This window comes from Diadema antillarum, unplaced genomic scaffold (genome assembly GCF_040938485.1).
Source record: "Diadema antillarum isolate AM-2024a unplaced genomic scaffold, OU_Dant_1.0 seq00001208_RagTag, whole genome shotgun sequence".
Lineage (NCBI taxonomy): Eukaryota > Metazoa > Echinodermata > Echinoidea > Diadematoida > Diadematidae > Diadema > Diadema antillarum.
In genome coordinates, this window is record NW_027272001.1 from 341,278 (window position 1) to 368,448 (window position 27,171).

At 41.0% G+C, this 27,171-nt stretch overlaps 2 protein-coding genes across 2 annotated transcripts; one reads left to right on the top strand and one right to left on the bottom strand.

Annotated features, from left to right (window-relative positions):
- The first annotated feature begins 5,147 nt into the window (after window positions 1-5,147).
- LOC139744770 (uncharacterized) lies at window positions 5,148-9,145 on the top strand. Its single transcript, XM_071655192.1, has 3 exons — window positions 5,148-5,236; window positions 8,011-8,293; window positions 9,074-9,145. Exons 1-3 carry the CDS (start codon window positions 5,148-5,150, stop codon window positions 9,143-9,145), a joined length of 444 nt encoding a protein of 147 aa, XP_071511293.1.
- An 8,326-nt stretch (window positions 9,146-17,471) lies between these two features.
- Window positions 17,472-27,019, bottom strand: LOC139744767 (arylacetamide deacetylase-like). The gene is made up of 5 exons (XM_071655188.1): window positions 26,855-27,019; window positions 23,739-23,973; window positions 19,475-19,538; window positions 18,748-18,964; window positions 17,472-18,251 (listed from the first exon to the last, which is right to left on the bottom strand). The coding sequence occupies exons 1-5, from the start codon at window positions 27,017-27,019 to the stop codon at window positions 17,661-17,663; spliced, it is 1,272 nt and encodes a 423-aa protein (XP_071511289.1). The 3' UTR covers window positions 17,472-17,660.
- Window positions 27,020-27,171: the final 152 nt, after the last annotated feature.

Sequence of the window (27,171 nt, forward strand, 5' to 3'; positions counted from 1 at the left end):
CTAAAAAAACTTTGCACTGTTGAAGTGGCTGCCAAATTAAAAGAATGGAGTGCCCAAATCAGTCTCATCCCGAACATCAATGAAGCAGGAAATAGATAGAAAGTAGCCAGCTTGGTGGGTGAAAAATGTACCATATCGTGCCACGATAGAGGGGTGAAGACAGACGTGTTGTGGGACACTGGAGCACAAGTCTCTGTCCTCCCAACGAGATGGCTATAGAGGCACCATTTGCAGGAAAGGATATGACAGATCGCTGACTTATTCCCTGATGGATCAGAGGTGTCATCAGCTTTTTTTTTTCAAGGGGGTGAGGTTTGACACTAAATGTACCTGCGAGACTCTATTTTTTTTTTATTTGATTTGTTGGTGCCTGAATCATCATGTACATTTGCATAATACCCTGTACATCATGTATATACATACATTGTTAGTGGCACGTATTCATAAGCATATAAGTTAAACATAGTGGAAAAATCACTGTAAAGAACTGATTATAACATATGGGGGGGGGGGGAGGTAGTGACGGTGTGAGATTTTCGGCGACGCAGCGAAGCGACCACACGGGGGAGGGGTATAGCCCCTCCCACAGTAGGGACTTTTTGTAAAAACAGAGTATAAAAGTCGCGTTTATAGGGCATTTCAAATTAAATTTCTAGGGAATTAAACATCATAAAAACAATCACTGTAAAGGACTATGATTATAACATGCGGGGGTACATTATGTGACGGTGTGAGATCATCGGTGTGGGACGGGGATACCCCCTCCCACGGTAGGGACTTTTTTGTAAAAGCAGAGTATTTTTTTTAGAGTAATGAAATTTTAAAAAAAAGTATTTATAGGCGATACACTACTCTCCAAAACCGGAATACGCCATATCATATCAATACATAAGAATATGCAATTCGAATTTCCTGCATAACCAATGACAGATTTCTGATTTAGTTACTTGTAAGTCTTTGAAGGACACCTTTTCATTATCATATTAAAGCAACCATGAATACAGTGCATCATACATGTACATAACTACTAGTGTGTTGTGACAAGAGCCAACTTATTACAACTTTTTCAAGAAACTTACGCACGGAGAATAAAATCGCAGTACAGTTTAGCGTATTAGTTAGTCTATACATTTTAGGGCCTTCTGGCTTACTTACAGGTTCCATACGCACTCTTGAAAATCTTTAAAGTGAAAACAAAGTTCTGGTAAAGGGTTGAGAACCCGTCTGACACCATTTCAGTTTTGCTTGCAATACATCGAAAGGATATGCTTAAGTGACCTGATTGCCGCGATTTGCCCAGAAAATGTCTTATTTTGGAGTATTTTGAGATCAAAAGAGTGAAAAAATAAAAGTCGGTAGACCGACTTTTATTCCGCGATGAATGATTTAATTAGCGCCCTCTCTGTTCAGCAGCTTGCAGGTTGATCGTTTCTGGGTGATTGATAGTGAGCACGGAGAGATGCCACTCAAATGCATGTTACACAATGCGACACAGCGCTCATTAGAGCGTGCGATATTGCTTGCATCACATGCATGCAGCGTGGCCATCATAGCAACGACACATCGGCTTTGTGTTTTTTGACAACCTGCATGTTGTTGCTGTTTTCCAAGTTAAATAGTAAAAATGGACCAAAAAGAGAACACAAAAAAGAAACCCGGTTGCCGAGTTTCTCCCTGTCCACGAAGGCATTCAGTTGGAAGATGACCGTTTCTAAATACGAAGAGAAGAGGAAGCCGAGGGGGGGTATCCAAGTTTCATGCGACAATTTCGAGAGGTTTTCGAGTATAAGGCACGAAGGCGGGTGGATGTCAGACACACTAATTGAATATCTACAGTTATGATAATATATTATAATATACAGTTATGATAAACTCTATTGCTTGAAATAACTTTTTAAATATGTGGGTATTATACATAACTTCCATATAAATCACTAACGTTATAACTTCCGGAAGTGTTTACATGATCGGATAGGTAATTACTAAGATTAGGATTCATGGGCCGTACCCTACACTATTCAGTAAACTTAGTCTAACGGCTAAACTCGAAACAGTCGATCATAAAGTTTGGTTTATGTAACAATAACATTTACACTTGATCTAACTTTAGCACTTTCCGGTCAGGAAAAAAGAAAAAATTATATTAGTTCCTATTCCAGTCTAGATCATATTCTTAGATGGTTGGACTTTAGACCTAGAAACTAGTATAAGTATAACATTATAACATTTTTAGATGATAGAACCATCTGTAACAGTTAGACCAGCTAAGAAAAGATGCTTCCAGGGCCCTGTTTTATCATTTTCGTATTTACCCGACTAAAATCGTGTTATCACAGCGTCAGTTCACATCTTTCTTGCGTCTGTGTATACATTTTAGGGTAAAACTCCAAAACTTTTACCGCCGTGCAAGTGCTTTGTTTGGGCTTTAACCCTAACCCACACAATAAATATTTGGGGAACTTCAAACAGATATGTCTTTTCAATTCTATTTTGTTTAAATTTGAAAAATCATTTGACTCTAAAATAAATGTGGATTTTATTCTGAAATTTGAGATTTCCAAGGCATGATCAAATCCTCCTCAAGAAATGGCCGGAGAACATGAGGGTACCAGACCACTGGACACCAAGCAAATATTCAACCTTATGTTCTGATCACTTCGTAGAATAGGTACCATCCAAAACATAATCATACATACACTGTACTCAATCCAAGAAAGCCCCCGAAGTGTAAAGCGAAAGCTTGAAAAGGCGTATGATCAGCTGTCATTCATGAAGAAAAGACTCAAGACATCTCAAGCCAAAGCTCAGAAATTGAAGAAAAAGGTTGATTCTCTGCAGAAAGTACTGTGAAAACACTGAAAGGGAAGAATTATCTATCATAGCAGGGGCTGGAAATGCTGGAATAGACTTGTGATGTATCAGCAGAAATTCTGAAGAGATGCGTCATGTCTAGGAGCAAAGGTTCAACGTCCAAAGAAAAATATTACCCTGTTCTGAGAGCATTTGCCCTGACTCTCAGTTTCTACTCGGCTAAGGCGTACAGATGTGTCCGCAAGACCTTTGACCTTCAATTACCCCACCCGTCTGTCATCCGTAAATGGTACAGCACTGTCGATAGTAAACCTGGCTTTACAGAGGAGGCATTTCGTACACTTGAAGTTAAGGCCAAGGAGGCAAAGGAAAATGGAAGTGAACTTGAATAAGCCTTGATGTTGGATGAGATGTCCATAAGAAAACAAATCCAGTGGGATGGTACCAGATTTCACGGGTATGTTGATGTAGGCACGGAATGTGAGGATGACACAAATCCTATGGCATCAGAGGCTCTTGTGTTCATGGTAGTACCTCTGAATTCAAACTGGAAACTGCCTGTGGGGCACTTTTTAATACAGAGTATGACGGGTGAGGACCGTACATATCTTGTCCAACAGTGCCTGAGTAAGCTGGTAGATGTAGGAATAATGATTGAGTCTCTGACCTGTGACGGACCGTCTTGCCACATAAAGATGCTAGAGACGTTAGGGGCATGCATGAAAGCACCTGACAGGATTCCTTCTTTCCCCCACCCACTCAACCCAGATCAACATGTCAGTGTCTTTTTAGACGTGTGCCACATGTTCAAGTTAATGAGAAACACTCTTGGTTCATACGGAACCCTAAGAGATGATGTCGGAGAGTTGATTAAGTGGGAGTATCTCAAGGAGCTCCATAAGTTGCAGGAAGATGAAGGATTAAGGTTAGGCAACAAACTGCGCAACCCCCACATTCAGTGGCAGAAGCAGAAGATGAAAGTCAACATCCCTGCACAAACTTTGAGCGCAAGCTTCACTGACGCGTTAGAGTTCCTCTAAGACGAGGGCCTTCCTCAACTGAAAGGCGCATTTCATTCGTAAGATCAACAAACTATTTAATTTGCTCAATTCAAGAAACCCTCCTGCACGTAGCTCCAAGGCTCCTCTTCATCCTGAACATAAACATCACTGAAGACCATTCATGACTGAATCATACACATACCAAAGTTCAATCACAGATGTTGATGGAAAGCCCATGTTCCTCACACCTCGGAAGACTCCATTCCTTGGTTTTTAGGTCGGTATCAAGAGCGCAATTTCCATGTACGACAAATGAATAGCTTCAGAAAATCCCAAGCTGAAATACTTGCTCACATATAAGATGAGCCAAGACCACCTAGAACTTTTCTTCTGTGGCATGAGAGCTTCGCTTGGAAGTAACAACAATCTAACAGCTCTCAAATTCACCAACCTTTACAAGAAAATAATCTGCTGCCATCAAATAGAGGGGTTTGGAGGAAACTGCACGGCACAGGATAGTACATCTGTTCTGCATGTAAGCAGTGGAGATAACAATCATATTACAGACTGTAGCCATGAAGATACCGACTTGCACCTAATCAGAAAATATGACCTGACATTTCGAAATCCTTCTACCTCAGACCACGATTATGCTGATATTCCTAATTTCAGTTCACTTACTTTCTACAAGAAATTAATAGTCCATTACATAGCAGGATACACAGTCAAGATGGTCAGGAAGCAAAAGAAGAAGATGATGTAGAGATGCCTGCAGCGACTCATGACTGCAACTGGTGGTAATCTTCCACAATCACGTCACCTTCTGTGTGTTTTTGCATTGCAGTCCTTCAAGAAGTCGATCATGGCTCTATCTTTTCTTCCTGACAGCAACCATGGCTTTCATGAAAGCAGCTGATGAATTGCTCAAGACAAAGACAACCAACTATTCATGGGTATTGAAAGTAGTCTCCATACCACCATTCCTATTGGAGTTGCTTGCTTCGGGATTTCTGCCAGACACAATCATGGCATAGACTTCAATAGCCCAGACAGCAACTCACGCACATTTGATATGAATACTGAGTGGATGATCTTCAGGACCGTTCAGAGAGGCTCTAGGTAAAAGGTACACAGACCAACCTTCTTCTAAACACTATGCAACAATCTACGCATGTACGGACCAGGAAAATAATCATGTAGATGGCATCGAAGTACTGGGTTTCAAGAGAGCATAAGATGAACCTGCAAATGTGTTAAACAAGGGATGAAATTCTGGCTCAGCATTCACAGACTCCAAAGGGAGAAGTTCCGAGGAAGTGGCCACATTTGGCATCAATGGCAGATGAGTCGATGCCATACAACCCAGTCAATGAAGTGTCCCTGTTGATGGGCAAAGTTGTGCTGGAACCATCTGTCCTCATGAGGTAGTATGTGGAGAAGACTACCCTTATGCTATGCTCAGATGGGTTGCCATTAGAACAGCAAGCAGACACTACCTGTAAGAAGATTCACTTCACCAATAACTACCTTCACTTTGCCTTTACCAACAAGGTCAAGGAAATTATCACCATAGAAAAAGGTAATCAAGGCCTTGGAGAGAGAGTTTATTGATAAGTGCCAAAGGTGTACCATATTCTGTTAAAGAAAAGCAGTTCCTCGATCTTCTAGAGAATGATATAACTAAGGGTGCGTTTATAAGATTTTTTTTCTGGCCAGAAACAGTGTTTTGAAGCACTGTTTATGGCAAAACAGTGTTTCTAGCAAGAAAAAATCTTAGGCCCTATACAGTGCACTCCCAGTATAACGAAATGCTCTGGACCGGCAGTGTTCTTTAGTTATAACGAAATTTCGTTATAACTGAAGAAATACAATATATAACAAAAACAATGAAACCACGCATAGTATTATATTCTGTTTGTTGAATACTCATCATACACTGGAAAGCAATGCGAAATGGGATGGTACCTTTTTTAAATTCCTTATATTACAATCAAAACTGTGCATGACACACAAAGCCTTCTCCCATGCAGAGACACTATAAAAATGCTTGCTCCGCTACGTATTTTCGAAAGCGATCCGCATTTCTTTTGTTTTTCTTTGTCAGTGGGGCTCAGAAAAGACTTTGTGACAACGAAAATTTCGCTATCACCGTGTTCGTCATAAGCGAATTTTGTACCATAGACTTTAATGGCAGTAATTTTGGGACCAGAAGCTTTACTTCGTTATAACGAAATTTCGTTATAACCGTGTTCGTTGTAACGGGAGTGCACTGTATATGATATGCTACCTATAGCTTGAAACACTGTTTTGAAATGCACAAAATAGTGTGTTTCAGAGCAGTGTTTCTGTACAAACAGAGTTTTAAAAATGTTACAAACGCGACCGCGATCTCAAACACTGTTTAAATGACATCATAATTGTTTTGCGTTGAATGTGCTTCCGGGTCGGCCAAAAAACGGCACGGCATGTGATGTGGATATGCGACGCAACGCACAAGACATAATTAGTGCACTGCAGAGTCAAAACTTAACTTTGCCATGTACGTATACATTGCACTCCCGTTATAACGAAATGCTCGGGACCGGCAGTTTTCTTTCGTTACAACGAAATTTTGTTATAACCGAACAATACATTGTATAACGAAAACAAGGAAACCGCGCATGTTATGTCATATTTTGTTTGTTGAATACTCATCATACACTGGATAGCTATGTGACATGGGATGGTACCTTTTTAATTTTGTTTAAATATTACATTTAAAAGAGAGCATAAAGTTGTTTGTATTGTCACATATAAATAGACAATGATAATTTAGAATGCGGTTCAACTGGCTATTACAAAGATTCGTTTCTTATTTAAGTTCGTTACTCCGAAGGCTTCTTATTTCGAAGTTTCGCCATTCCCGAGATTCCGAAGGTTTGTTCATCTGAAGCTTCACTCTACCACAGATTCGTTATTCCTGAAGTTCATAATTTAGATTCAAATACATCGTTCGTTGTCCGAAGATTCGTTGATCGGAAAATGAAAGGAGGTTCGTCATACCGGAGGTTTGTACATTAAAAAATGAGAAAGGTTCACTATTCCAAAGGTTCGTTGTTCCAAAGGTTTTTTTATTCGAAATAATTTCAATAACGCAAGTTCCCCTAGGAAACGGTGCGTGACACACGGAGCGAACACACAGTGATGTGATGCGTTCGCCCATACAAAGACGCTAGTAATGCTTGTGCCGCTATACGTATTTTCAAAAGCGACCCACATTTCGTTATAACGGAGCACATTTCTTTTGTTTTTCTTTGTCAGTGAAGCTCGGAAAAGACTTCGTTAAAACGGAAATTTCGCTATAACCGTGTTCTTTATAAGCGAATTTTGTACCACAGACATTAATGGGGATAATTTTGGGACCAGAAGTTTTACTTCGTTGTAACGAAATTTCGTTATAATCGTGTTCGTTGTAACGGGAGTGCACTGTATAGCATATTAAAACAGGACACTGTAAGTGCGTGCAATGTATATACTGCACTGCACTTGCATGCTCATACGTGGCCGGCTACTGACAAAAGACCAGAAAAAATTGCCCCTCCTCGTTTATTATTCCGCTGTTTGAAAACACAGAGCAAATGACTTGCTGTACTAAAGGCACCAACTGGGGCGACCCAGAATTGAAGAATCTTCTTACAATGTGGGCTCAGCCTGAAGTCCAAGAAGAATTAGATGGACTAACGAGGAAATGTCCGTTTATGAAAGAATTAATGAGCTTGTCACCAATGGTCTCCCCCGAAGGACAGGGCAGTCTTGCAAAGAAAAGGTGAATCAAATTAAAGGCAGTTACAGAATCAGGATAGGCATTACAAAATGCCCTTAATACCTGTAGCAGCAGAACAGTATGGGTACGTTGATGTAGGCATGGAATGTGAGGATGACACAAATCCTATGGCATCAGAGGCTCTTGTGTTCATGGTAATACCTCTGAATTCAAACTGGAAACTGCTTGTGAGGTACTTTTTAATACAGAGTATGACAGGTGAGGACCGTACATATCTTGTCCAACAGTGCCTGAGTAAGCTGGCAGATGTAGGAATAATGATTGAGTCTCTGACCTGTGACGTAAGGTCTTGCCACATAAAGATGCTAGAGACGTTAGGAGCATGCATGAAAGCACCTGACATGATTCCCTCTTTCCCCCACCCACTCAACCCAGATCATCATGTGTCTTTTTAGACGTGTGCCACATGCTCAAGTTAATGAGAAACACCCTTGGTTCATACGGATTCCTACGAGATGATGTCGGAGAGTTGCTCCATAAGTTGCAGGAAGATGAAGGTTTAAGGTTAGGCAACAAACTGCGCAACGCCCACATTCAGTGGCAGAAGCAGAAAATGAAAGTCAACATCGCTGCACAAACTTTGAGCGTAAGCGTCGCTGATGCGTTAGAGTTCCTTGAAGACCAGGGCCGCCCTCAATTCAAAGGCTGCGGCGCCACAGTGCGTTTCATTCATAATATCGACAAACTATTTGATCTGCTCAATTCAAGAAACGCTCTTGCACATAGCTCCAAGGGTCCTCTTCGTCCTGAAAATGAACATCACTGGAGACGGTTCATGACTGAATCATACACATACCTAAGTTCAATCTCAGATGTTGATGGAAAGCCCATGTTCCTCATACCTCGGAAGACTCCATTCCTTGGTTTTTAGGTCGGTATCAAGAGCGCAATTTCCATGTACGACAAATGAATAGCTTCAGAAAATCCCAAGCTGAAATACTTGCTCACATATAAGATGAGCCAAGACCACCTAGAACTTTTCTTCTGTGGCATGAGAGCTTCGCTTGGAAGTAACAACAATCCAACAGCTCTCGAATTCACCAACCTTTACAAGAAAATAATCTGCTGCCATCAAATAGAGGGGTTTGGAGGAAACTGCACGGCACAGGGTAGTACATCTGTTCTGCATGTAAGCAGTGGAGATAACAATCATATTACAGACTGTAGCCATGAAGATACCGACTTGCACCTAATCAGAAAATATGACCTGACATTTTGAATTCCTTCTACCTCAGACCACGATTATGCTGATATTCCTAATTTCAGTTCACTTACTTTCTACAAGAAATTAATAGTCCATTACATAGCAGGATACACAGTCAAGATGGTCAGGAAGCAAAAGAAGAAGATGAGGCAGAGATGCCTGCAGCGACTTATGACTGCAACTGGTGGTAATCTTCCACAATCCCGTCACCTTCTGCGTGTTTTTGCATTGCAGTCCTTCAAGAAGTCGATCATGGTTCTATCTTTTCTGCCTGACAGCAACCATGCCTTTCATGAGAGCAGCTGATGAACTGCTCAAGACAAAGACGACCAACTATTCATGGGTATTGATAGTAGTCTCCATGCCACCATCCCTATTGGAGTTGCTTGCTTCGAGCTGAACACAAAGTGCAGAGAACTCATCCAGCTCGAGTTGAAAGTTAGCACTTTGCTCTCTGTAATCCAAGGAGATCGCACAAAAACCCTTGGACTTTCTGTTTGGGGATGACCTCCCACAGAAGTGCAAAGAGCTCCAGGACACCAAAAGACTTGAGCCGAGGAGGATGGTCAGTAAAGGAGAGCTATGGCAGTTCAAGGGCAGATTCCTGCACCATCCGGAGGCTGGAAGGACAAGGCTGTGTACATCCCTTTTGTGCCTAGTCATGTAGATGGTGACACAACCAACAAGGAGATAGCAGAGCTTGCAACACAACTTCAAGAGCTATCTGTTAGGACACATCATCCAAGTTTGTTCTGGCCTGGCACAAAAGATTCCTGTATGTAAAGGAAGAGCATCAGAGGTAGATGATTTTATCACTGGTATCAAAGGGGCCTTCTCCAGATATGGCATTTCAGAGGAAGAGAAGACATCTTATCTCCTCGATTTTGTATGGGGACTTCCCGAGGCCAAGGTTAAAGCCTTTATCAAGGATGGGAAGAGTGCCGAGGAAAGCCTTCAATTCCTGCAGGATTCGTACTCAAGAGTCCAGGATCTTGGGGATGATTTAGAGATTGTTCCTACAAAGAAAGAAGCGAAGAGGAGAACCTCTTTCATGTTATTGATTTAGAGCAAAGATTCAACAACATCTGTCGACGAGAGAAGTTGTATTCTGAGCCAAATTTGTTTGTTTGTTTGTTTTATTTATTTCAATACGGTTTACAAAAAAACCCACTATCAGCCTCAGGGCTGTTTTTCAGTGAGTCCGTATATATCAATATACATGGTATGTTGGTACTACAGTTCAGCAGTACCAACAATAACAAACTTCAAGATAGAAAAACTGAAACTACCAAAATTCAAAGGTGATGTTAGGGAATACAACATTTTCAAGGTGGATTTTCTGCATCTTTCCAAATCGTACTCAGAGATGTTATCACCCTATTCCGCAGTTGTTTAGAAGGCAAACCAGCAGAAATACTGAGGGGAATAAGCGACCACAAAGCAGCATGGGAGCTCCTTGATGCTGTGTATGGGGACCAGCGTTTTTTAAGTGATGCAGTAATAAATGACATTAGTGCATTTCGTCCACTACGAGAAGGAGAAGATGCCTGGTTCTGTGAGTTAACTCAGCTAGTCCTACATAGCTACAACACGCTGAAAGATGTTGGCCACGTAGGTGACATAGACAATGCTCAAATGCTGGCAGTAATTGAAAAGAAGCTCCATATGGAGGACAAGAAAGTTTGGTTTAGACACCTTAATTCACTGGAAGATCCAGGACTAACAGTTTCAACGCTCATAAACTGGATGACAGGAGAGATGACTGCAAGAATCCGAGCAACGGCACCTGTCAGATCAAAGTCAAGTCACCAAATATAGCTATTATACAATCCAAAAGCGGCGTCTGTCTTCCTTTGACGGTGATCCAACAATAAAAAAAAAATAACATTCTTGTAGAACAGTTTATCAAGGATTGAGCAATCAGATCCCCCCGCAACGCCTGTCTGGATCATTACGAGAAGGATGACGCTATTAAATTTCTAGATCCGAGGGAGTTTGCGATTAAGAGATCTGGTCAGGAGGAGTCAAGGATTCAGGGTCAAGAGAGTACACGACAAGCTGCTCTACAGGCCAAGCAGGTTGGACATCAAGCCCCTTCATCCAACATCTTGGTGGCAATCAAGAAGATGGGGGAGACGGATCTGAAATAAGGCTATAGGAAAAGTATTGAGTATGTGGGAATAGTGTTAAACATTCTATCCCCAACCTTTTCTGTTATACAAAATGCATTAATTGTGTGTGCATACTATTTGATCACATGTTTATGTGCAGCTTCACGCACATTATTTGTAAACGGTAGGTGTACCCCCCCCCCCCCCCAGCCATATGAGTATTTAAGCTTTCCAGTCTCATCAAGTAGGTTGCATCATTACCAAGAATGACCTCCAACCATAAATGTTGGAATGTAAGGGTGAGGCTCAGCCTAGCAGCTGTTCCTATAAACCAGTGGTTTCGCCTGTTTTTGGGGAAGAGATTACTCTCACACTCACTGCGCACATTCTGACACCAGCGAGTGTAGACACCTTTTCACATGCTGTCAAAAATCCCTAATTTTATGAACAGTGAATAGCTCTCATAGTTGGTGTATTATCTTCCTGAAACAGGTAAGATTGAATTATCCTTGTTTCATTGTTACGGTTGTCCACTTTGCATTAGTTTACCATCTTGTATAGAGTGTATACATTTGGAAATATTCGTATAGATCTTTTTAGCGAGTATTGAAATTGCTAAAACAGTTGAACATATCTTACCTCTTAGTAACAGTAGAGCTGTTCTGCCATTATCCCTTATTGAAAATCTAGTGTCATATTCAGTTGCCAGAAGTCAAACAGCATGCGAAATTACTTCTGCTAATTCCCCATCTGGAAGTTACCCCTATCTGACATCCTGGCTGTCGAAGCAGTCATCGGAACCGCCTCCCTTGCCCGTCGGTGACATTCTGATATCCTTTGACAATGACCAAGTAATAGGGAAATCATACCATGTAAGATACAATACGCGGCTGAAAACTAGTATTATTACGAGTGTTTGTGTAGCAGAAGTTGATAGAAAGGGAAATCTTCAAAACGATGCATCCTTGAAGCCCAATCTCTGGCTAACACCTGAAAATCTGTGTAGCCAAGTGGACAAAGTTATCTCGAAAGAGAGCGAGCTGAACAAAGCTGTGGACCATACCCATTATAAAGAGCTCTCTCAAACTCTAGCAGTGAAGATAGAGAAGGTTCGAACAGAACAATGTGTTGTTGATGGAGTTATGAAAGACCTAGTAGATGATGAAGTCAAACTATTGAAAGAAAGAAGGGACTGGAGAACATGCAACCAGGGCAAAACAAAAAATTTGTAGAACAAAAGAATTTGTATCTCATGTGGAAGTAGACTCCGATCAATTCTAGAAAGTAACAAGCCATCCGCAAGGGAATATGTCCGTGGAGAGCAGCCATTCACATATATACGTGATATGTATTCACGTATATCTTGGAGATGAACAGAAAGAGAACTGGTGCCGGCACGTTTGTCACCTTGTACATGCATATAATTGTACAAGACACAGTGCTACAGGAATGACCCCATACTACTTGCTGTTTGGTCGTGAACCTCGCCTGCCAATAGATGTCCAGTTTGGCCTTCCCCACTGAGCCGCAGGAGGTAAGAACCATGACAAGTATGCTGAGGAGCTGAGAGACCGACTTCGCCATGCCCATGAGCTCGCTGAAGCTGCATCCAAGAAGGCGTTGGCGAACGCTAAGCGCCGCTACGATAGATCAGTCTGGGAGCATGCCCTAGAGCCTGGCGACCTGTAAATGTTGGACTCAAAGGACCTCACAAGCTAGCAGACCGATGGAGCAGGGAGGTATATGAAGTAGTATGGCGGATCACCACAGACATGCCGATGTTTAATGCATTTTGTATAACAGAAAAGGTTGGGGGTAGAATGTTTAACACTATTCCTACAATATACTCAATATCAACAAGATGAATAAAGTCAATCCATATTCCTGAACCATGTTTGTCAACAGTGAGGGAACAGGGTCTGACACAAGTAATGAGAGATATCACCAACCCAGAGTCATGGTTCTTTGTGGCAATGAATGCAAATGCTGCAGATGACATATCAAGAGGGTTGACCCCCAAGGATCTGACCGAGAGGAGTCCCTGGTTGAATGGACCAGACTTCCTGTGGGAGGATGAGGTGTTCACCCCAAATCAAGAGGCAGTTCTCAAGAAACTACAGCTAGATGAGGGAGATCTTGAAGTGAAAAATGTTATGGTCATGGCTTCAAGTGGAGAAAAGACGACCCTTTCTAGACAAGGCGGACAGACTCAACAGATTTTCCAGCTTGCAAACGAGCACTAAGGGCAGTTGCTCATGGTCTGCAGGTAGAGGGACGTCTGCAAAGAAAGGAAGTCAAAACTTCTGCACTTTCCCAAGACAATGCAATCAAGAGGTCACTAGCACAACTGACTTTGTCATCGCTGGGAGAAGCTGTACTTACAGTAAGATGAAGTAATTTGTAATGGCTAAAATGTTTTGCAATCTCATTTGCACTCTTATGTACTCATGAAATGATTTTTGATGTCAATTTGTATGGCGGTAACAACAATTGTGTTGGCGAAAAGATTTTAAGGAAAAATGTCTGAATGGAGTGACTGGATATTGTCCACATACCTACATTGATACGTAGTGGTAGTACATCTAATATTATACTTAGGTTACACTCTAAGAAAGGGCTGAAAATTAGACTAGTTAGGAAATATCAACTCTCCCTCCCTCTCACAGGATTTGTTTCCATTGCCCAGATCTCTCTCCCTCTTGTGGTCAAGACAATAATTTTTTGTCTTAATGTTCCCACTTCAGGTATTCCATGCCAAGTAGTACATACAGAAGTGAGAGGAGTCATTGTAGCAACTGTGATTTTGCAGACAAGTTCCGATACACTTTCATCAAAAAGGTTTCTGATTTTGTGATGGGAGAAGACCCAATCACTTGCTACTGGTGCTGCCTCAGTATGCACTGTACAACTGAGTTGTTTCGGAAAAATTTGTGAGACAACACGACTTCAGTGTTTGTTATTTGGAAGAACAGAAGCACGAAGTCGGGTCACTGGAGATGATGCACTGAGACCAATGTTGGTAGAGACAAACTAAATCAAATTAAACATCAGCAACTGATCTTCAACATTTCATGCTTCTGTCTCTTCAAAATAGTGAACATTGAAGTCGTGTTGTCTAAAAAAAAGTTTCAGAAACTCAATTGTGCAGTGCGTACTGAGGCAGCCATAACTCTTAATGCTGTATTATACGAACCATCTACGAACAACTACAGTGCACTCCCGTTACAACGAACACAGTTAAAAAAATTCCAGTTACAACAAAGGCAAAAAATCAGGCCGCAACATTATCCACACCTGTATGTATTTCTATTGTTTATTTGTTAGGTTATAACAAAATTTTGATATAAAGAAAAAAAAGTGTCAGCCCTGTGGACTTTATTATAACTGGAGTTCACTGTATACGCACTGCAATGTTTGACTTGTTTGAGAGAGCTGACAGAAGCTGATATTGATAACTTTTATCTCAGTCAGCACATCTATGAACCTACTCGCCTTGACAACACCCTCGACATCTTATTATCATCCTATCCAGCAAGTGTCACTAGCACCCGGGTAATCCCAGGAATGAGTGATCACTGCTGTAACGGATATCAATCTAGGCGTTAAATTTGTCCAGAAGAAACCCAGACAAATCTATTTGTGACCCGCTACAACAAAAGGATCCTAAAGTCGCTGACACGCGAGCCAAGCATGGCCCAGAAAAATGCTATTTTCAGGCCTTTCCTTTGATCATTTAGCTTCGAAATTTCGGCAGATGATAGAAGACACATTAGACAACAAAATTATGTAAAAACAGAAATTCGAACGTTTTGACAGACTTTGGTGATCTGACTTCAAACTCGATTTTCTCGGCTCACCTGTCAGCGACTTTAGGATCCTTTTGTTGTAGCGGGTCACATTTGTTTAAGAAAGGTGATTCTACTGGGCTTAGGGAAAGCCTACAAAGCAGTATAGACCCCCCGCTAGAAGGTTTTGACAATAGATCACTAATAAAAAGAAAACTGGGACGTCACAAAGGAAGCTATCACAAGAGCTATCCAGAAACATGTCCCATGTAAGGAACTACGAAACAAGGATATTCCATGGATCAATGTCAGGATAAAACGGAATATCAGGAAACGAAAGAGATAATACAATCGAGCCAAGAGAACAGGCAACGCAAAAGACTGGGAGAACTATCGCACACTACGCAATAGCATTAATAGAACAATTGACCAAGCCCAAAATAAGAATGTCCAGGGTATCCTGAAAACAGATAACCTCCGTACAGCACAAAAACGCTTCTGGTCCTTTGTCGCTCATAAGAAGAAAGATTATAGTGGAATCCCACCGTTACAGACACCTCACAGAATCACTGGTTGTAGCTTCCAAAAGGCTGAAGTATTGAACGCCCACTACAAATCCATCTTTACAGTAAATGATCCCGCTATTGAATCATCTCTCCCCTCAACTCCCTATCCGTCTATGGGCAACATCTCAATTCATGAGCAGGGGGTCCTCAAGCTTCTCAAAGGCCTTTGATGCTCACAAGGCAAGAGGCCCAGACGAGATTCCTGCTTACATACTGAACGTATATATGCCGAAACTCTCTCCCCACTCCTTACTAGGATCTTCAATCAGTCACTCATTGATAGTTATCTCCCTGATGATTGGCTAACAGCTAGTGTATGCCCCATCTACAAGAAAGGAGATCAATCTTTACCCATAAATTATCGACCAATATCACTCACATCCATCCCCTGCAAGCTGCTCGAACATATAGTTTTTCACCATATCATGGATCATCTTGAGGATCAACAAATACTCAAGTATTATCAACATGGATTTCTCAAGGCCCACTCCTGTGAAACCCAGCTTATAAATACTATCGAAGAAATCATGAACTATCTTGATGAAAACAGTGGAGGACAGATTGATATGCAGATACTTGACTTCAGCAAAGCTTTCGACACTGTGTCACATCCAAAGCTTCTACGCAAAATCAAGCACTATGGAATTGATGGTGACCCCCTGAAGTGGATTGACACCTGGCTCACAAAACGCACTCAGCATGTTCTTGTGGATGGTGAGATGTCACAACAAATCCTTGTGACGTCCAGCGTGCCCCAAGGGACAGTCCTAGGACCCCTGATGTTCCTCTTGTATATTAACGATATTGGTGATCACTTGAGCTCGGGGACGAGCATCAAGCTCTTTGCAGATGATTGCCTCCTGTTTCGTCCTATTCATGACCAAGATGACCAAACCCAACTCCAGAAGGGCCTAGATGCTGTAAAGGACTGGGCCCTCTCGTGGCAGATGAGCTTCAACCCTTTAAAGTGCCAAACAATGCATGTAACCAGAAGCAAAAACCCAATACTAGGAACTTAAAGGACAAGTTCACCTTCATAAACATAAGGATTGAGAAAATGCAACAATATTAGTAGAACACATCAGTGAAAGTTTGAGGAAAATTGGACAATCGATGCAAAAGTTATGAACTTTTTAATTTTTTGTGTTGGAACCGCTGGATGAGGAGACTACTACAGCTTGTGAGTCATATGCGTACAACAGTATAAAGAAAATGTAAAAGAAAATTCAACATATTTTCATTTTTTTCGCATAATAAAAGAGCACTTGACTTGCCTCTTTCTGAAGGCAGGGAGAACAATATTACCCATAACATTTGTCGGTAACGAGTCAGAGGAATGTGTACTTTTTTCAAAAGATGGAATTTTGTGAAATTCTCTTTATATTTTCCTTATATTGTTGTACGCATGTGACATCTAAGTTATTCATACACTGCAGTAGTCTTCTCATCCAGCGAGTACTGCACAAAAACTTCAAAAATTCATAACTTTTGAACGGATTGTCTGATTTTCCTCAAAATTTCAATGATGTGTTCTACTAATATTGCTACATTCTCTCAATCCTTATGTTTATGAAGGTGAACTTGTCCTTTAAAACATGCTAGGCATTGACCTGAAAGTTGTGAATAAGTGTACCTACCTAGGAATACAGCTGTCTAATGATATGTCATGGGCTAACTACATCAATCACACTGCAAATAATGCCAGCAAGACATTAGGATTCATACATAGGAATCTGTGATGGTGTGACACCAAGGTTAAGGTAGCTGCCTACAAGGCTCTAGTTCGCCCTAAATTAGAATACGCTGCATCTGTCTGGGATCCCCATCAATCCACCCTTATAAACAAACTAGAAATGGTTCAGAGACGAGCAGCTCACTTTGTCTGCAATGACTTCCGCCAAGTCACAAGGGTTTCAGAATACATGGACTCTCTAGATTGGTCCCCCCTACAGAAAAGAAAAGACAATGAACGCTTCATTCCACTGCCATGCAGAACAAAAGCATACCTAACCAGCTTCCTCCCAAACACTATTAAGGACTGGAATTACCTAACCCCTGAAATTAAAAATGCAAACTCCTTATCAGTCTTTACAAAACAAACTGAAAAGCATTTTAAACTCAGGTAAAACAATACGCCGCGCAGCAGTCGCAACCAACTCTGGATGCTAGTGCTGTCATCGGCGATGTACGGATTCCGATTCAGAGATTCAGAGAAGTGGGCAATTTATCTTCGAGAATATGCATGAAAAAAGAGTAACACATTTGTGAAATCAGTATTCTAGGACCTTCGTTCTTTCCAGCGGCCCAAAATACTGTAAGATGCTAAAATTAGTAAATTGCAGATACTGTATGCAGTACATCACAGGTTTTCACTAAGGAATGTGTAGAACTTCTTCCGAGCTTCATGTCCCCACTTAAACTGGGGGAAGAACATGAGGCCATGGAGCGCCCCCACATAGTTTTCCAGGACCGCTTCCACCCCAGCCTTGCGAAGACGGGCGGCATACATAGTCCCATCATCCCGAAGAACATCGAAGTCGCATGTGACGATGTAAGCCGGTGGCAGCCCCCCAAGTTCCTCCGTGAACAGTGGGTTGATTCGGTGATCCTGGACGGATGACCTGAGCTTTTCCCACGATTCCTTGCCTTCGTCATCGACCAAGGCTTCGTCAAGAGGCTTGTATCCCGGATACTTCAGCGCCATGGGAACGAGGTTGTGGTTGAGGACCTCTCTCAGCACTGGGCTCTCCCTGGCAGCCACTGCACGAGCAGAGCCTTTCAGCAAGGCTTTGGTGATGGCACCATCTTTGGCCCCAGTGAGGTATCGTGGCAGCATCCAAGCGACGGAGGATGTGGGAAGGAACCCTCCGGTGACCCCAAAGGCTGCATTGTGCTTTTGGTAGGATGGAGTCTCAAGGTCAAACATTTGGAGCACTGGATATAGCAGGACCTATTGACAGAATCATGTATATGGCATTCTTCTTTTTAAGTAGTGGAAAAAATATATAGAATTGCAAACTACTCAAAACCCAGCCTCGTGCCATGAAGTGACATTTTGTCTATTCGTAATTATGACCTTTCCCAGTCACACTATATATTCCATTGAAGCAAAGAGTGAAGAATTACAAGTAATATAAATCATTCATTTTCACTGAGCTAAGTGAAATTTTATAGAATCATTTCAGCATCATCAAAGTGCCCTTGCAATTGGTTGGATTCACTAGTACTCAGTTTGAGGATCTACACGAATAAAACTTGCAAGGGCTAATCTATATCATCTTGTGTGTCTTCATTATCATCACTCATCATATTTGTTTGATATAATTTCATAAACAACAACCACCATATGTGACATACATCATGCACACCGTCATCACCTGTACATAGAAACAATTTTTTTCACATAAAAGAGAAAATATATCAAGTGATGTTATTGATGTTTATACCTGCAGTTTAGGCCTGATCAGATTTGGACTGTTCTTGGTCTCACTGCAAAGTTCCTGAACGAGGCCAGCAGCAAGGTTAGCTCCTGCACTATCCCCACATACTGCAATCCGTGCTGGGTCCACACCAAACTGGGCTAGGTTCTTGCCAAAGTGCCTGATCGCTGTCATGCAGTCATCAAACCCTGCTGGAAAGGGATTCTCGGGGGCCAAGCGATAGCTGCAAAATATACATTGTATGGATGCTATCATAGAGAAAAGAACATTTTGTGACTATGCAGCATGTGTTATTAAGATATCAATGTTCAGCAGTATCGTATTGGCGGTTGCCATGCACGGCAAAGACAGACTTCGTAAACATAGCAATTTACATGAATGGGCTTTGTACGGAATGCCTTGGATCTGGTATGTGCAGTGTACTGTTTATAGTGTGGGTTTAGGAGAGATGGAATCTGTCTTCACTACAATGACCTTTGGCCCAACACAGCATGAACTTTGACCTTCCAGTAGGCTGTACATATTGTACAGAGGATGATGGGAGCTTGATATCATTGCATGTTTATGTTTACAACGATATCAGCACTGACACTGACACTCCATATCTTTATCTTTTGCTTAGTTGTTCATGTTTTTCTTCATTATTCTTGTCACTTTGCAGATCACTCACAATGGTTGTGAATTCCTGGTCAATTTCTGATATTATCCATGTTCTAGCTGCAAGCAAACTTACTCAATTGAGATCACAATTCCTTTGATCGTCTCAGCCATCTTTCTAGTTACAGGGTCGTACATATCTGTACGGGTTGAAAGATAAAAAAATCAACACATCGAGGATGTCAGCACATCACATTCACATTAACCCACTGAAAACAGATTGATTTTCCTATAATAAGCATTTTCAATTCATACCATCACGAGAATACTCGAGACTAATCTTCAACAGGTTAAACATGATATCCTTCAAAGATCACTTTCAAATTAACACACACTTAGACAGCTACCAGGATATACTAACAGCCATGTATGCTCTCATGTCTTCAGATTTTTTTTTTTTTCAGATTTTTGTGAATGAAGATTAGAAATCCAGCATGCCAAAGTGGGCATTTGATCAAATGATACTAAAATACCCCCAGATTTTGCATCGCATATTTCATCAAAATAACTGAAATCTTATTCTGCTAAATAAGAGTAAGATATTTGGGTATTGTGATGACATAACAGGGTAAATCAACCTAAGAAACTTACTTTCAAACAGAGTACATTCAACATACGCAAGATTCTTATCCTAGACATTGCAATTTCTCTTTTAAAGGAGACCTCCATATATGATTTTCATACTTTTATGTACGCACCCCCCCAAATTCTGAAAGGTCCACTTTTTCATAATAACGGTTTTTAGCAATTCTCAAGATAACAATCCAAATAAATATAAAGACACATTATATGCTACGTAAATGTGGAAGAGTACGTTTAACAATGTTAAAAATAATTGTACGAAACCCTTTTGTTGTATGAACCATCGGATCGTCCCCATGCACACAAACACAAATGTTATGTGTCAATTTGTGCGAGCTATTACATATTGAAAACTTTCGGTCGTCTGCGAAGCCAAACTGTTTAAGAAGCAAACTTGGGGCGCCCGGATTCTGGAAGTGGACACTTTAGGGATTATTTATGTGTATATATCTTTATTGTAACATTTGTAGCAGTGACGCAAATTAGATCAGAAAAGTACCTTATGAGTAGAATTGTCTACGGCGAACAGTCCAAATTTGATGAATTTGAGCATATTTTGCCGTCTTGCAATTCTCCCAGACGGGATATCTCGAGAACGGAAGATCGCACAAACTTGGGGCGCACGGTTTCAGAAAGTAGAGGTTCTGCCCATTTTTGTGACATAAGAAGCTTGTCCATTGGTTGAGCAGTCCTGACGCAAATTTGCAGTAAAGCTAGACTACCCATTCACAATTGCTGTCATAGGGAACGTGTACAATCCATACAGAACTATCACGTGACGAGACTATCAACGAAAATTTGAGCCGTTGACCTTCACTGTCTGCCGTTGTCAGCAGTGTGACAGTTCTATTGGTTCTCATTTTAAAGTGAGCCAAAACCTAAGAACATTCTCACTTATAATTTCCAAAGAGTATTATGCAGGCACGCAAACTCATTTTAGTTGTATTTCATTTATATGTAATGGGTAAGAGGGTATGAGAGAGAATGGAAAGTGCTGAGCTATGAAGTAAAATGGTAAAGTAAAAAGTTTGTCAGATAGTATCACAAAAGCCTGAATATTGCAAGAGCTCCGGAGTAAAAACAGTCAGTGAAAAACCCTATGTATGATAGCATTGTGAGAGCGTTAGACTGCATTGTGACGCATCGTTATTCAATTTACATTCTTTATTGATATATTTTCATAAATATCTCAGGTAATGAGTCGGATTGGATTACAATTCTCACTTACAGCTTTGTAGAAGTCTGAGTCAACAGTATCACACAGTACTTCAAGACGAATTATAGTACAAACGATTTCTTGAGCCTGCACCGTTTCAGGCTCTGTTCTGGAGACGGCGGTAGAAACTCATTCTTTTTTGTTGTTTATTTTATCATCATTTACTAATCTCTTTTCTAACTTACAGGTAGCGGATTTCTTTGCAGGCCAAATTTGGAAATGTAGTGTTGATTATTACTTATACATTTTCTCATGTTGTGACAGTTCTATTGGTTCTCATTTTAAAGTGAGCCAAAACCTAAGAACATTTTCACTTATAATTTCCAAAGAGTATTATGCAGGCACGCAAACTCATTTTAGTTGTATTTCATTTGAATGTAATGGGTAAGAGGGTATGAGAGAGAATGGAAAGTGCTGAGCTATGAAGTAAAATGGTAAAGTAAAAAGTTTGTCAGATAGTATTACAAAAGAAACTCATTCTTTTTTGTTTGTTTATTTTATCATTATTTACTTATCTCTCTTCTAACTTAAAGGTAGTGGATCTCTTTGCAGCCCAAATTCGAAAATGCCTAGAGACAGCTAGTAACCAAATATGCTACTATAATTTAATAAATAAGAAATAACCATTCCAGTATGTATCTTAGTGTGCACAGTAAGACAGATCAAATCAAATAGGAAAACATCTGAGCACTAAGCCTGAGGTCTGAATTTGCATTCAACTTCTTCCAATGGCTAACGGATGTTTAATTTTTGAATTTCACTGACCTCCAAATTTCACAAAGAAAACCTTCTTAGCATGATGGTTAATATGACATTTGACTGATATTGGAGATGTTTGCGAATCAGATCTACTACCTTTAATATTATTAAATCTAAAATTATTATTTGAAAGTTCGGAAATGCTGGAAATATCCTACCACAAGGAGGCAAAATATAAATGGTTCACATTTACAATTCATTTTGTTTTAAAAATTTTCTTATTTATTTTCGTTTTTGACAAACTCGCATACCAACGGCTGATATACTGTAGAGTAAAGTGAATGTTTCATCTTCCAAACAGCATCCAATGGGATGGAAAACTCCAACTGAAAGGTGGACACCGTGACCATACTCGCTAAAGAAAACGCGTAATAGGGGTCGTTTTTTCTCACGGATTAGATGGAAAGTGTGATGTACGAGCGTATATAATCAAAGGGTATCAAAAAGGCCGAAATTTGGGAAAATGGTAAATTGTTCAATCATGATGAAGTACTTCTTTAGGGTGCAGGAAACATTTAAGGAATACTTGTTTTTAAAGGCAGCCGATCGCCATCCCTAATGGTACGTAAACTCCGAAAGACCGAAGTTTGTGCATGCAATTGCGCAATGCTACCACTGAGACAAGTGTGTGTGTGTGCGTGTGTGTGTACGCATCATACACAAACATTATCACCGCGAGCTGCGGTGATTGGAGGAGAGAGGCCAGAAGACGCTGCGGCGTGTGTGTGTGTGTGTGTACGTGTGTGTGTACGCATCATACACAAATATTGTCACCGCGAGCTGCGGAGATTGGAGGAGAGAGGCCAGAAGACGCGTGGCTCTTTTGGCCTCTCTTCATACGCATGCGCACTGAGAGTGGGCGTCCATTCGGAAGCTCTCGTGGCTCGCTGGGACAGCCATTTTGGGTTAGGAGATAAGCACAGGGAGCTTTCTTGTAGCCTATCGTATTTTCGCTGACCCATTGAGCCAGCGCTATTCTCATTCGGGGGTCACTACATTTGATACAGAATGGGGGAGGCAGCGTGTTGCGTTCGTCTCCGTGCCGTACAAACCACTCGCCACGACTGAGTGTCTTTAAGGCCCGAAAAAAATCATATGATCATTACTCGTTTAGGGGCCATTTTGAAAGTCCATGTATGAGCATGGTGTCCACCTTTTAATTGTCGCTACCCCTCCCGGGACAGTATCAAAGGACCGTTTTGTTAATTAACGCAATCCCCCCTTCCTCTAAAAATCCTAGCTTCAGGCCTGCTAACGCGGGTATACAATAGGAAAAATAAAAGTTAAAACAACACCAGGAAAATCACTATTCTCAATTTTGCGGCGCGCTACGCGCGCAGAGTCTCGAACACAGTTAAACTTTGCAACTTCCTGGCAAAATGAGTTTTTACTATTTCCTAGATGAAATACCGTAACGCGATTGCATGCAACAGACAAAAATACAAATTTCCTTGAGACTTTAAAACGTCATTAAAACAGTCAAAATTCACAATTTGCGGCGCGCTTTGCGCGCAAATTCTTATACAACTTTTGTAGTTCGGTCGTCCATATTGTGTGTGTGTGTGTGTGTGTGTGTGTCATCATTGGTATTGGTACCGAAGGTCCGTTTTTTTAGTGACCGCACCCCCCCTTGAAAAATCCTGGCTACGGGCCTGTGCCATAATCATTGAGTTTGTTGCCTTGGTAACTGCTGTGTTGGTAATTCAAGCTTTCATATCATTAATGATCATCAGCCTATTCACATAATGGGCCCCAGTTAGCAGATGCATTTAAATGTGCTCACCTGCGCTACCAAACATAAAGCCTCCTCCATGAATGAAGATGAGAGCGGGGAGATCACCACTGTCAGCTCGCTCTATGGGCTCGTAGAATCGGACCCGCACCCCGTCAAAGTTCTTCACGCTAGACTTGATGTTCGACGACGGCAAAACAGATGGCTTGGGCTTGAAGACAGAGCCTGCGCTCTCCCTGGCGTTGACCAGGAAAGGCTTACCATTGAGTTTTCCTCTGACATAGAGCTAATGACCACAGAAGGGAGAAATGCATAACTTTACTCGTACTGGTATCACATTCCTAGGAGCATAGTCACATGGTATGCTTATTTGCTATATGCTTTACTTTGCTGTACCCAATCCAAATACAGTTGAACCTCTCTTATCCGGCCTCCCTTTATCCGGATCTCTCTATTATACGGACGCAATCTCGCCGTGATTTTTTTTTTAAAAATAATTACGGGAGGAAAGGGGTATTCCCAACTCCTTGAGAACTCCTACACAAACACACATGAATTACATATACTTGATACATTTCTTAATAATTATTTAGGTAAATCATCCCAAGAATTTATAAAAGAAAATGATTTCATTCTTGCAAACGCGAACCTCTATTTTGGGGTCTGTTACTGAGTGTAACAATGAAAAGGTTGCAGTATACACATTACTACAGGTGGTACTACAATGGGCTACATCAGTACACGTATGTGTATGTATCTATGTACATGTATAAAGCATTGAGTCTCCCGTATCCGGCCAAATCCCTTATCCGGATGAGCCCCGGTCCCGACTTGTCCGGATACGAGAGGTTCAACTGTATTATGTAGCAGCTATGACTTAAGTTGTGGAATGTGGATAAGTTTTTATTAGGATGGAGTCCACTCTCATTAAAAAAAAAAAAAAGAATATATTGTATACAGGGGCGGATTCAGGAATTCCGTAAAAAAGGGGAGGCACCTTTACAAAATTAAAGGGGGATGTTGTGTGCATACCCCCCATTTTTTCTTTTTATTTCCTTTGTTTAAAAAAAAAAGAAAGAAGAGGCGCGCGCGGTGCACCCCCTCTGGATCCACCACTGATATACACACATATGTACGCTGTAACCAATCTGCAAATTCAAATTTTGTACAGCAGTAGAGTGAGAAAAGACCATTAGTATTTACTGTTTTGAAGCCATAATTTCTGAAACTGCTATTTTATTTTGTCTTTAAATTGAAACTGTGACAGATTATCTAGTTGCCTGAACGAACTGATCAAAGTCTCCTGATTATAGTGACTTACCTCACCAACCTACATTAATTCAATTCAATTCAATTCAATTCAGTTTATTTCCACAGTTCAGGTAAAAACATATAAATACACAATCAATCAGTTCTAACACATACATACAAACCAAAAATTATTTTGGATAAATACATAATCACAGTTAAAAGTTAAAAAGTGTGTGTTCCAGATTGACATAACAATTAAAATAAATGGTGGAGGAGATCAGCAGTAGGCCATTGGCCTTTCGAGGCTGATCCCCTGAGCAAATATACAATATTAAAACTGTATGTCGTTATACACTGTTACATAAATCATGAGTCGCATAAAAAAGAACTGGATTTGCAATATATAGGGGCAAGAAGAAGAAGAAGAAGAAAAAAAAAAAGCACATCCAAAAGGAAGGAACCACGACATACCAAAAACAACCATAAAAAGGGTGGGACAAAAATGGGCAAGAATTATCATTGAATGCAATTTAAGAAATATATATATGGTTTGAGCATATAATATTCTATAAGAATCGACAAAGACTGTATAATCGTGATTCTTCAGTGTGTACATTTATGCCAAGCAATATCGTGAGCCGCGCCCCGCCACTGAGGGCGCACCACTTCCAACATGATCAGAGCTCTCCATTACGATACATGTACTGAGTACAGTGTAATAGAATAATTGTAATACATTGTACAATGAATGTAGAAGGCTCCGATCATAATCACCACAGGCACGCGCGCGATTCCCAACCTGTACCACTCTACATCCTCCACCCGAGGCGGCCGCCCGGCGACCCCCACCCCGGCGCGCGCACCCCGCCAGCGCGCCGGGGTGAAGGTCACCGAGCAGGCGCCCGAACAGAGAACACAGAACAACACATGCCGAGAATCAGCCAGTGCACTGTATAGACACAGTACAGTTCTATGAACAATACCGGTATGCATTAATCAACTGTAACTTAAACTGTCTTTTGAATGATGAAATGGTGGGGCATAATTTCAAACTGGGGGTAATTGAGTTCCATATTTTTGGGCCTTGATCTGTCACTTTAAATACATCATCAAGCGGGAGATCCTTGCTATCAGTTGCATCAAATAGATTTTACCTGCAAGGATAGACCAATGATATCTTTCTCTATCTTCACAGTGGACTTCTTATCTGACATTGGGACACGTATGGTCAGGAAATGGGGGGGGGGGGGGGGGGGGCTGACCATACATGTCCCGACATCAGATAAGAAGCCCACCGTAAAGACACAGATACCATCAGTCTACTGCAAGGAATGCAACAGTACACTTGAGTAAATTACAGCATATGGTAAAATATCTAGGGTTTGTTTATGCATGAAGAAAGAGGATAAAGAAACCAAAACCTAATGTAAGAATCTGAACCAGAGTCAGAGAGAGCCTAGATACTGTGTCTAGAACTCTGATTTTCATCACATACCGCCATTACCGGTACGTTTCAAAATCATGTCCTATGGCTATATTTGACGATTGATCGAGGTACGTCAAAATCAAATTTGTCAAGATTTGAAATGTTATTCAGCAGTAGGAGGAATGTCTTTGTATATCATATAGACTAGTATTAGAGTATAGTATAGTCTATATGATATACAAAGACATTCCTCCTACTGCTGAATAACATTCCAAATCTTGACAAATTTGATTTTGACGTACCTCGATCAATCGTCAAATTGAAAATGAAAGCAAATAGTGTCTAGACTACATGTATAAGTCAAGATCATGAACCAACTTCATAACATAAATTGATTGATGTCCAATGTCAATGAAAGAATGAAAAGAAACCACTAAAATCAAGGATTAATATTGATTTACATAAGGACAATTAACTACAGTAGACTTACATAAAGTAAGAAAATTCCATTCTGGAGCAAGAAATATCTTGTCTGCCATTTGCTGTCTATTTCTGCCGGCAGGCGTGGGAGCTTGAGCGCGATGTAACCAAGCAGCAGCAGAACAGCGAGAACTGCAGCACCAAGCACGCCCAGAGTTAGGGCGAGGATAGTCATGATAAAACTGTGAGATATTCCCCGTGCTGCCTAAGTCGAAGAAGCTCCTCACACTGCAGGCGCTCAGATGAGTTTTGGCGTGCCAAGAAAATCTTCTTCAAAGGTACGTACGACGAAACCGATATCTGAAATGTTGTTGGTGACTGCACACA